General features: G+C 34.1%; 2 protein-coding genes across 2 annotated transcripts in view; one reads left to right on the forward strand and one right to left on the reverse strand.

Annotated features, from left to right (window-relative positions):
• The window catches only part of LOC144858635 (uncharacterized), a 199,756-nt gene that overhangs the window by 93,107 nt on the left and 93,623 nt on the right, over window positions 1-13,026 (reverse strand). The gene's annotated exons all lie outside the window — the stretch shown is intronic.
• Window positions 5,224-13,026, forward strand: part of LOC144858554 (small G protein signaling modulator 1-like) — a 195,265-nt gene continuing 187,462 nt past the window's right edge. The window contains exon 1 of the mRNA XM_078714687.1: window positions 5,224-5,492. Coding sequence (XP_078570813.1) covers window positions 5,477-5,492 — 16 coding nt within the window. The 5' untranslated portion in view covers window positions 5,224-5,476. The remainder of the gene's footprint in view (window positions 5,493-13,026) is intronic.

The raw sequence follows: 13,026 nt of genomic DNA on the forward strand, positions 1-13,026 counted from the left end.
CACAAACCCCTTCCCAGAGATAACTAATTCTTTTAAAATTTCCTACTACAATTCTAGTCAGTTTGATAGCCTACTACCCCTAGCCCAAGCAGAAATTCCCACCATCCTCTCAAACACTCGGGGAATTTTTAAAATGTACCTTCCCGGTACAATTGCGGTCATTTTGATACTCCATATAGTCCATGGGATTTAGACTTTTAACTCACACAAATTGCAAGAAAAGGTTTTTTTGATGAAATGTCTTCTTTAGACCCTACTGAACACATTTATCAACGTTAAGACATTTTTCGACAACGGGAAGTAGCCTAATTTGCATAATTAAAAATGGCGGCCATTTTTAATAACGTACTTTAATAACGTATCTTGGAAACCGTTAATCACAGATACTTAACTATGGTGCCAAAATCGTTAGAATATATGTTTTTATATTCACTTTAATGAAAAAGTTTGTCCAAAAATGAATGGAAGTGCTATTTCTAACATTGACCTTGATTTATCATATCTCAGCAACCACTAATCGGAGATATACAAATTAGGGCTTAAATTGTTCAGAAACTACACATTTATATCCTGTCTAATGGCATGTTTTTGCAAAAAAAAAAAGCGGATTCTAAAATTATTGACCTTTGACCTTGATTTATCATATCTTAGCAACCACTAATAAGAGAGACACAAAATATGGCTTAAAATGTTCAGAAACTACATATTTATATTTAGTCTAATGGCATGTTTTTGCAACAAATGGCCGATTCTAACATTATTGACTTTTGAACTTGACACTACATAAAATCGCATAACTTTAAAAAATATTGTACATATTCAATTATTTTTAGTGTCAAATTGTTCAGAACATACATGTTTCTATAGAGCCCAATGACACATTTTGTCCAATAGTGGCCTATTGTATGGTTATTAACATTTGAACTATATTTGAAAAGGATTTAAACCCGGAATCTTCTTCATGTGGACATCCATTAGAACATGTGATTTGGCACTCTATAATGTAAAAGAGTTGCAACATTGACTTATTATGTTTAGTTTAAAGTAGGCCATTGGTACATTAAATTTATAAGCATAAAATATTGCATTCATCCATAAACTGCCTACAAGTTTACATGTTTGTTTGTTTATTTTATTTCTTATCGTCTTCGCAGCTGAAGCTGAATTACAAGATATTTATATTAAAAGCATTAAAATTGATGGTTAAAAAAATGGTTAAAATTAAACCACATAGAAACATGGTACATACACAATACATTCACGTAAAAAAAGTACAAAAACAAATTATAAAAGGTTAAAAACTATACACCACTGTAGTCACTACTGTATATGGTTATTGAAATAAATAAATTCCTTAAAAAACTGCAAAATATTGCAAGTGGTGGTCAGCCTAATTTTTTCAATTCAATTCAACTTTTATTCATATTCATTCATTCATTCATCCATAAACTGCCTACAAGTTTACACGTTTGTTTGTTTATATTATTTCTTATCGTCTTCGCAGCTGAAGCTGAATTACAAGATATTTATATTAAAAGCATTAAAATTGATGGTAAAAAAAATGGTTAAAATTAAACCACATAGAAACATGGTACATACACAATACATTCACGTAAAAAAAGTACAAAAACAAATTATAAAAGGTTAAAAACTATACACCACTGTAGTCACTACTGTATATGGTTATTGAAATAAATAAATTCCTTAAAAAACTGCAAAATATTGCAAGTGGTGGTCAGCCTAATTTTTTCAATTCAATTCAATTCAACTTTTATTTCAGACAATTGTCCATATGGTATAATACATAACAAAGGAAAAAAAAGATGAAGGAGAGAGGACCAAAACTTTTATCTATTGGTATATAATGCCTCTCTCCACTTGTCTAAGTACATAAAATGATCAACATAATCCAGCGCCTTATCTCCCAATACTGTTTTAGGAGTCCCATAGATTCTCAATAATGAGTCTCAATAGCCAATTTAAACTAAACTAAATATGTTGCATTAACATCGATCTTTTAAAACATGTGTCTAGTATGCCTTCTTCATAAGACTATGTTTCAACCTAAAGGAATGCCCTCAAGAGTGATGCTATCCTTAACAAAATAAAAACTAAATAATCTTTAGAAATGTGTTTGTTGAATATGCCATTTAATGCCAATTTAATTTGATCGAAAAATAAATTACTAACTTGAAAAAAACTTAAATAAACCTGCAAAATGGCATGGCCTATTTAAAGTATATACAATATATCATAAAAAACTACATCTTTGTGTCAACACCAACTTTCTCCTGAGTAACGTGTAAGACCTAATTTCAAATTTAATAATAATCCAAACCCATACTGTATGTACAAATAGTCTAATATTTTTTTTAAAGTGAATATTTTAAGTAACTAAATTAAAACAACTGTTTAAATGCACTTTATCACCATATTCTAAACAAGTAGTGCCAAATCACATGTTCTAATGAATTCCGGGTTACATCCTTTTCAAATATAGTTCAAATGTCAATAACCATACAATAGGCCATTATTGAACAAAATGTGTGGACTCTATAGAAACATGTAACTTTAAAAAATATTGTACATATTCAATTATTTTTAGTGTCAAATTGTTCAGAACATACATGTTTCTATAGAGCCCAATGACACATTTTGTCCAATAGTGGCCTATTGTATGGTTATTAACATTTGAACTATATTTGAAAAGGATTTAAACCCGGAATCTTCTTCATGTGGACATCCATTAGATGTGTGATTTGGCACTCTATAATGTAAAAGAGTTGCAACATTGACTTATTATGTTTAGTTTAAAGTAGGCCATTGGTACATTAAATTTATAAGCATAAAATATTGCATTCATCCATAAACTGCCTACAAGTTTACATGTTTGTTTGTTTATTTTATTTCTTATCGTCTTCGCAGCTGAAGCTGAATTACAAGATATTTATATTAAAAGCATTAAAATTGATGGTTAAAAAAATGGTTAAAATTAAACCACATAGAAACATGGTACATACACAATACATTCACGTAAAAAAAGTACAAAAACAAATTATAAAAGGTTAAAAACTATACACCACTGTAGTCACTACTGTATATGGTTATTGAAATAAATAAATTCCTTAAAAAACTGCAAAATATTGCAAGTGGTGGTCAGCCTAATTTTTTCAATTCAATTCAACTTTTATTCATATTCATTCATTCATTCATCCATAAACTGCCTACAAGTTTACACGTTTGTTTGTTTATATTATTTCTTATCGTCTTCGCAGCTGAAGCTGAATTACAAGATATTTATATTAAAAGCATTAAAATTGATGGTAAAAAAAATGGTTAAAATTAAACCACATAGAAACATGGTACATACACAATACATTCACGTAAAAAAAGTACAAAAACAAATTATAAAAGGTTAAAAACTATACACCACTGTAGTCACTACTGTATATGGTTATTGAAATAAATAAATTCCTTAAAAAACTGCAAAATATTGCAAGTGGTGGTCAGCCTAATTTTTTCAATTCAATTCAATTCAACTTTTATTTCAGACAATTGTCCATATGGTATAATACATAACAAAGGAAAAAAAAGATGAAGGAGAGAGGACCAAAACTTTTATCTATTGGTATATAATGCCTCTCTCCACTTGTCTAAGTACATAAAATGATCAACATAATCCAGCGCCTTATCTCCCAATACTGTTTTAGGAGTCCCATAGATTCTCAATAATGAGTCTCAATAGCCAATTTAAACTAAACTAAATATGTTGCATTAACATCGATCTTTTAAAACATGTGTCTAGTATGCCTTCTTCATAAGACTATGTTTCAACCTAAAGGAATGCCCTCAAGAGTGATGCTATCCTTAACAAAATAAAAACTAAATAATCTTTAGAAATGTGTTTGTTGAATATGCCATTTAATGCCAATTTAATTTGATCGAAAAATAAATTACTAACTTGAAAAAAACTTAAATAAACCTGCAAAATGGCATGGCCTATTTAAAGTATATACAATATATCATAAAAAACTACATCTTTGTGTCAACACCAACTTTCTCCTGAGTAACGTGTAAGACCTAATTTCAAATTTAATAATAATCCAAACCCATACTGTATGTACAAATAGTCTAATATTTTTTTTAAAGTGAATATTTTAAGTAACTAAATTAAAACAACTGTTTAAATGCACTTTATCACCATATTCTAAACAAGTAGTGCCAAATCACATGTTCTAATGAATTCCGGGTTACATCCTTTTCAAATATAGTTCAAATGTCAATAACCATACAATAGGCCATTATTGAACAAAATGTGTGGACTCTATAGAAACATGTATGTTCTGAACAATTTGACACTAAAAATAATTTCATATGTACAATATTTTTAAAGTTATGTGATTTTATGTAGTGTAAAGTTCAAAGGTCAATAATGTTAGAATCGGTCATTTTTTGCAAAAACATGCCATTAGACTAAATATAAATGTGTAGTTTCTGAACATTTTGAGCCATATTTTGTGTCTCTCCTATTAGTGGTTGCTAAGATATGATAAATCAAGGTCAAAGGTCAATAATTTTAGAATCCGCTATTTTTTGCAAAAACATGCCATTAGACTAATATAAATGTGTAGTTTCTGAACAATTTAAGCCCTAATTTGTATATCTCCGATTAGTGGTTGCTGAGATATGATAGATCAAGTTCAAAGGTCAATAATGTTAGAAATAGTACTTCCATTCATTTTAGTACAAACTTTTTCATTAAAGTGAATATAAAACATATATTCTAACGATTTGGCACCATAATTAAGTATCTGTGACTAACGGTTTCCAAGATACAGAGTATGTAAATTCTATTAAAAAACACCATTAAACTAAATGCTGATTATTTCGACAATCCACACAAAACGCCGCTATTCTTTTATGAAATCGCACGCCGCAACCGCAACCACAGCGGAGATAGGCCTAGAATCGTATCGCAGTTGTAATCACTTGTTATCAACAACTACCCCGGTGAACTGGTTCAAAATAGCCCCTGTATCAGGGGGATTACCACCTATCTGATAGGACAGTGATTAATTCACTATTGGTAATCCTTGGCCACATTGCCTAAAGACATAAAATAAAAAAAAATAAAAATGAGGGGTCCCCAACTTATGTACGAAAAAAAATCGCTTCCGGGCAGATAAATATGTCCCCTCTAGGGCTTCGTACTTTCATATATTGAAATCAGAACTGAGAAAAATAAATTAGACTAATGTGATGCACAGACGGGTTTCATACAACGCAAGCCGTGGAGCATTGGCCGATGCTGCTGAGTATACAATACGGTCCACTTAGCACTACTCTGTATGTCTTGCTCTATCCATCAGCAGCAAACAATACCAACTGCCTCTGAGCCGTTTTGTTCCTGACGACATTTTTAACTTAAGAATTAAATCGGCTGGTGGTTGAGAAGCATTGGTTGTTATAGACTGAAATGGCCAACCATACAGGTTAGTATGTTTTATTAGAATATGTCTACTGTATACTAGGTGAGTGACTGTACCGTACCGTACAAACTCGACCGGTAGCCATTACTAGCATATATGGAGATCTCCATTGTTATACAGTAGTAGTAACTGTCAGTCCGATGATTACTGTCTAGTGTCACCAGTGTTACTGTGTCACCAGTGTAACTAAAGGCCAAATAAAAGTAAATAGCGCCCGGGTGGAATTTAAAAAAAAAAAAAAACATTCTACCCATAACAATTTTTTTGGGGATTTCCCCTATTCATCAGATAGCGTACTGTAAATCTTCTAATTGTAACCCTGGGTTATTATTCTTTGATTTTTTTTAGGGTAAGTTACTATTAGAGAGTAGTGGTTACTAATCTTAAATTAGGCACCTGAAAATAGTAACCCACCCCCAACTTTTAAAAGAAAAATAATAAAACAGTAAGAATAAACAAATTTGGTTGAACTCTAACTTTATTTTATAAACCCCTTACCTGCAATTTTGGACGTTTTTTGGAAAATAATACATATATATCACTTTAAAAACATTAAACCATGTCATTCCTTGTCTTAAATGTACGTTTTATGGTAAATTATGATAAAAAGTGAGAAACAATGCACTACCTAAGTAGCTCGCGGCGATCGACCTCTCGTGGACGGTCTTAGGCCTAGCCTAGCTAGGCTTAGTTTTGTAGGCCTAGCTGGTAAACATCGGTAACGTACGAACATCGTACGCTAGCTATATACCTAGCCTGACGTTGTATAGTTGCTGCATTAATTTTCTTTCTATTTTTGCCAGACTCCGTTGATACAAATTGGGGAAAACCCGGTATTTTCGCTGAAAAGTTAGGAGTCTTCCATTTGTTTTGGCCTCACGATCGATCAAAAAGTGGGCGAATTACAGGTGAAAAACAAAAATATCAATCCGCGCGCAATGCATTTTGGGATTTATAGCGGGCCGCTATAATTATTAGAATCGACTTATTTTTCACATTTTTAACCGTTTAAAGACGAAAAAAGTTATCGCAATAGGACCATATAGTATTATTTTTACATTAAATATAGTTTGTGATCTTAAATTAGATCTAAAAAACGTAGGGAAGGGGGCTTTAAAAACACTCAATCCTCCCCCACTCCTGAGATCAACATGCATTATCTCCTTATTTTCAAAATACGGCTGCATTATAAGTTTTTGTGACACTTACGCCCATATTCTTAAACCGGACTTTAGTCGTAGTTCGAAGTTCGACTTGAAAAAGTCGTAGTTCGAGCTATTACTTCAAAATCGATTCAAAAACGAAGTAGTCGAAGTTTGCAGTTCGACCTAATGAAGTCGAGCTTTTAGTCGAGTTGCACACGTCTGGGTAACAAAGGCTATACATTGGCCAATGACAAGAGAGTATTGAGGAGCAGACAAAATTTGGCGCATTGATATCACTTTCCATTTTCTTACAAAACTTTTTATGCATCAGGACTATATACATGAAAAATAATTTTAATCGTTAATTATTAGAACAAGATCAGTATTAATTTAACAGTGAAGTACTTTTGATTAAAGGGGCATTCTGGGTTTAAAATTGCTTTTAAATATCGTTTATTTATTAAATAAAAATATTATAACAATATAGACATGTCAGAATGAAGAAGTAATAACGAGAAATTAAAAAAATTAAATTTCATATACATTTTAGGGTAAATTCATGGAAAGTCTGTTTTTCAGCAGCTTAGGGAAGCTCATTAATATTCATGAGATATTCACAAAATCACGTCATCAGTGGATTCCAAACTCGCGACGTCATGTACGTTGTGTTTGTCAACTAATTTACATCTCTCTCCCCCTGTCAAACGACGACCACCCGATCATTGTGAAATACATTTTTTGTAGATTTTCTAAGCTAGGCCTAAAGTGTAATAATAACAGTAGTAGCATATATTTATTGGACATTTAATGAAATACAAAATTTAGTACAGATTACGGAGTCATAAATTATATACTATTTTTATACCTCGAATAGTACAGATCGTATTATCGGCTTCACGTTCTAGGCTAGGCCTAGCCTAAATCATTTTTTTTCATGGGTGAGAGCCATTCTGACTAGGGATTCCATGCCACGATGGCTACGTTAAAACATTGGGGCCCATCATGGACCTAGCTAGCCTACTACTAAACGATTGGCCCATAAATAACAAAACTCAGTGGATTCCAAACCCATCCTATCAACCAAACTCCTAAACAATCTAAACCTAAAACATTCTAAAAAATCGGCTGTAAATATTGAGGCAAAACAAGGTCCGATCGCCGTATGCACGTATGGTGTCCCGATCGTCTAAGTAGGCCTAAAATAGGCCTAGTTTACTCTCCAAAAAAGCGGATACTGCATCAAGCAAGTAGACCAGGTAGTAGTAGACCTAGCCGATCCGGCCCAGTTAAAAATTGAGCTAGTTAGTGTAGTAGACCCTATGCGAATTGATACTACCAGGCTTTTTACTATAGGCTACACTTGTTAAAATTAGCAATACTTATGTTTACAAATATTCCAACTCTCTAACACAGTGTTATATCGCCGTAGCTGCACTTGTAATCTGGCCTCATTTCACAGCCTTGTTCTGCTTCACTGGGCGCTTATATAAATTGAAACTTTTACCGTTCAAGAGACAAACAAATATATTTTACATTTTTTACTATTCATTTTAAACCCGGAACCCCCCTTTAACAACAAACAAAATCTTCGAAATATATTTAGGAACCATGGCGGTACGGTAACTTTCATATTTGCTAGGCCTCCAACAAAGTATGATCGCGACGAACCACGCACTTCATAGCGTGACAAGAAAGCGCTAGGCCCCCTAAACATTCCATCGCGTGGTGAATTTCCGCATCTCCCATTGTCGCTATGGCGTGACGCAGTTCAAGTCGGACTTGCGCAAAGAAAATAATGTAATTTGTATACGTTTGTAAATAAAGATGATTTTCATTATTATAACATATACCAATGTATATTTAATTAAGCTAATATAAAAATAGATATTTCATTCTTCAATATCTGGCCAATATAACAACTCAATGACTGTTACGTTTTACGTTGTTAAACGTATATATTGCAATTATTATTTGCAAGAAATAAAATGACAGACGACTATGAGGTCAATGAGAGAGAGTGTAACTTTATTCAAAGCATGCTGGGAACTCCCGACTGTGACGTCATACACACATATATTTGATATAGATAGATATGTGACATCTCCCTTTTTCTTAAACATTAACAACAACAACAATCGTAATCACAATATCAAACCCTTAATGAAACAATTAAACTATGATGTAAACATTTGGGGTATAATAAAACATGAATATCTGGCAGAGAAATTATGAACAATGAGTCTTTTAATTAGTATTTGTCCATTATGAAATCATCGAAATGTTTGGGTACACGTCTATTTCGCTTTGGTCTGGTGATGACTACCTCTTCCTTTTGAGGATCAGGTGTCCTCGGCGGAGTTTCGATGGGAGTTTCATCCACTTCCCCTTCAACATTAATATCTTCTTCATGTGATTGATTTAATTGTCGGCGATTGCGTCTATACTCTTGTCCGTTTTGCGTAGCGACCATATATGATCTCGGGGTAACATGTTCAGATAACACTTTCGCGGGGACCCATTCTCGGCCTTTGTTGAGACGGACTATCTCATTTCCTTTCAGTGATTGTTGCGTTCGCGTTCCACGATTGTAATATTCTGCCTGTTTGTCTTGTCTAACGATCAACGAATTATGTGCGTCTGGAATCAGTGTAGGCTTAAGTTGCTTATAGGAATTCGTGTTCTAAGCCTTCTGTTCATCAGCAACTGTGCTGGAGATTTGCCGATACCTCCCAACGGCGCATCTCGATAAGCGAGTAAAGCTAAATGAAAGTCTCCGTGAAAGTCATCAGCGGCTTTCCTTAACAATTGCTTGACTGTCTGTATGCACCGTTCAGCTTGACCATTGCTTTGTGCATAGGTGGGGCTCGATGTGATTAGTTCTATCCCCCATGATTTAGCGAACTCTTTCATTTCAAAACTTGCGAAAGGCATGTTGTCGCTTACAAATGTCGCTGGAATGCCGTGTCTCGCGAAAATCGTTTTTAGCCTGCCGATTACTTCTTTGACAGTTTTGTTGCGTAGCGTGACGACTTCGGGATATTTTGAATAATAATCTACAACTACTAAGTGGTCATTTCCTCCAAAGTTGAAAATGTCTGCCCCAACTTTGTAAAAGGGTATTTCAGGTATTTCGTGAGGTATCATTGGTTCGCGTTGATTTTTCCGTTTGTACTTCGCACATGTCGTACATCTTGATACCATGTCATGAATAGCATTGGTGATACCGGGCCAGTACAACAACTCTCTGGCTCTGGCCTTAGATTTCTCTATTCCTAAATGACCATCGTGAATGCGGTTAAGCATGAATTCTTGTTTGCTTTCTGGTACTATCAATTTCTGCCCAATGAACATTAGTCCCTCGTGTTCATAAATTTCGTCACGCATCGGCCAAAATTGTCTTATCTTTACGCTGACTGACTGACGTCGCTCAGGCCAGCCAATATGGCACTTTTTCGATAGTTCCTTTAGTGTCTCGTCCTCGTTGGTCGCTTGTTGTATTTCCGTTATTCTAGCTTTACTCATACTCAACAGCTCATGTACGGCATGTATACGATATTGTAGAATTTCAGGATCATTCGTGACAGTTTCCATCGGAACCGCTCTGCTCAGTGCGTCCGCGATATACATTTCACGACCTGGAACATATGTGACATTTATATCATATTTTAATAGTCGTAGCATCATCTGCTGTAGTCTGGGACTCGCCTTGTGAATTGGTTTCTTTGTAATTGACTCAAGAGGTTTGTGATCAGACTGGATCGTAACTGAATGTCCGTAGACATTGTTAAACCTTTCAAGTGAAAAACAAATAGCTAGCATTTCTTTTTCTATCTGAGAATAGTTCATTTCGGCTGACGTTAGTGATCGCGAACTATAGCGTATCGGGTGACCATCTTGCATTAAAACACTTCCTAGTCCAAAAGATGATGCGTCACATTGGATTACTACTTCTTTATTCGGATCAAAGTACTTAAGTACTGGTTCTGAGCTTAACAAACTCTGCAAATGTTTTAGCGATTGGTCGTGGCGTTCTTCCCAAGACCATGCTACTTCCTTCTTTAATAACTCTCTCATAGGAGCGCTGATAATAAATGGCGACAGATAGTTGATCATTCCCATTAAACGTCTCAGGTCAGACTTACAAGAAGGTGTAGGCATATCATAAATTGCTTTTACTTTAGAATTATCAGGCTTAACACCATCTCTACTAATTATGTGACCTAAGTATGTCAACTCATGTTCTTTAAGCTTAATCTTATTTCTATTAAATTTTACATTTTCATCTTTAGCACGCTCCATGACTTTGGCTATCACACTATCATGATGCTTTTCATCGTCATCGGTAGCGATTATCATGTCATCAGAAATTACAAATACATTATCAATACCTCCAAATATTTGTTCGTTTCTCTTTTGAACAACCTCACTGGCACTACATAGACCAAAGGGTAATCTGTTAAATGAATACCTCCCAAATTTCAAAGAGCGCGCACAGCGCTTCTACGTGCCAGATTCTCTTCCAATTCTTATATTTATTTGCTCAATTCATAATCTTTCGAAATTGCCATCTTCGAATTTATTTTGATAATTCCATCATACCAAAAAATTAGAACATGATATGTGTCCCGTGATTTCACCTATGCTACACTGTATATAGATATACAGTTTATACTGTACATATTGTATATGGCATATAATAGGCACAACTCAGCACTATAAGCATATAATGGGATGGTATACATCAACATTTTCTGATCGTATGTTAACGTACGTGCATGTTTAAAAAAAATTAATTTCAGTAACATGATAAAAATGATCACCTATAATTCGTCAAAGTGACAAATTAAATTCTAGTTATTTGTTATTTTTGTTTTTGCTATTTTTTTGTTATTTTTGTTTTTGCTATTTTTCCACGTATTGCGCAATACATGAATAAAATAACGCAAATGACACTGACAATACAATGTCACATGATTGTATATTGTATTTTATTTTCTTTATTCACCAGAATTATATATGCTTGGGCCTAGCTATTTTCATAAAATGTCAAGCTCACAAAGTATTTATAATTTTATTAATTATTTATTAATATAATCACATTGGCCTCCTGAAACTGTATGAATGCATGATGAATGGGATGGGAGTTACGAGAATATGCGAGCGAACAGCCAACATTTCAAACAGTTACAGTGCATGAGTGTACTGTACCATAGAGTGGAGCGCATTGTTTTATGCTTTTCAAAACGTGCAACGTTTTCAACGCGTTCAACGCTATGGATTTCAATTGTTCAACATCGTCAATGAACGGTCAATGGGTTCAACACATTCAACGCGCTCTATTGTTAACGTATTCAAAACGCTTGTAAAAAAATGTAATGTTATTCGATTATAAAGATTGGTTCAAGGGTGATTGGACACGTCGCATTTTTTAGTTCTTTCAAATTACATTACAAAAAAACAATGTGACAATTATAAAATAAAAACCAAAATAGAGAAACAATATTTTAACTTTATCTCTTGAATCTCGAACAGCTAAAAATGTAGGCCTAAATAAAATTAATTACTTCGTCGTCATTAACGATCGTTAAATACGTCATAACACACGTGGTTTTTTTCTTGAGGAAACCGGGGTGGCGGCCTCAGGTGTTGATGTCAGTAATTACCACGTTGTTTGATTTTACGACGTGAGATCGTGTTTTCCCCTGGAAGGCCTACAGTACAGTGTTAACTGTTCGGCTTAGCATCGACCTTATTATTCGATGTTTTCCTTTACTAAACACTGGGAAATATCACTGTGTGTTTTATTTAATAACTATCCGTTCAATACTTAAAAATATCTAAGCTTCATATATATTTTATTTATATTAAAATATCTGGTAGTGACTGCCGGTATTTTGCCTGTTGTTGTTACTGATCGTTCAGGCGTGCAATCGGCCAGTCTAGTGTAGCAGCAGCTAGCGTTAAAATAACTCATTGTTTACTTGACATGCTGATAATGACTTTCGTTGAATAAACAACTATACGTTGAAAGCCGTTCAACGCAACGCAAACACAACGCAACGACAACGTGTTGAATGCGTTGTGATTTTTGCAATAATTCTGTCCTGTACTGTATACCATCAAGTAAACATTCTAGAAATAACGCGCGATTTACCGAATTTTGCCCTTACATAAATTTATATATAGAAGACCGTTTCTCAGCGACATACAATACAATGCCACTCAACCTCCATGTCTGTTCCGATCATTTCGAATAAGGATGTACCCATTGATACAATAATTTGAAGGCCTGGGCCTAGTATCCTTGCTGATTTTGTAATTTTACATGTAGGCTGAGACAACAACTAGTTGTTGTCTGAGATGTAGGACTACTACAGGTTATAAAATGCTAC

Source organism: Antedon bifida, chromosome 2 (assembly GCF_963402885.1).
Source record: "Antedon bifida chromosome 2, ecAntBifi1.1, whole genome shotgun sequence".
In the NCBI taxonomy this organism is placed as follows: Eukaryota; Metazoa; Echinodermata; class Crinoidea; order Comatulida; family Antedonidae; genus Antedon; species Antedon bifida.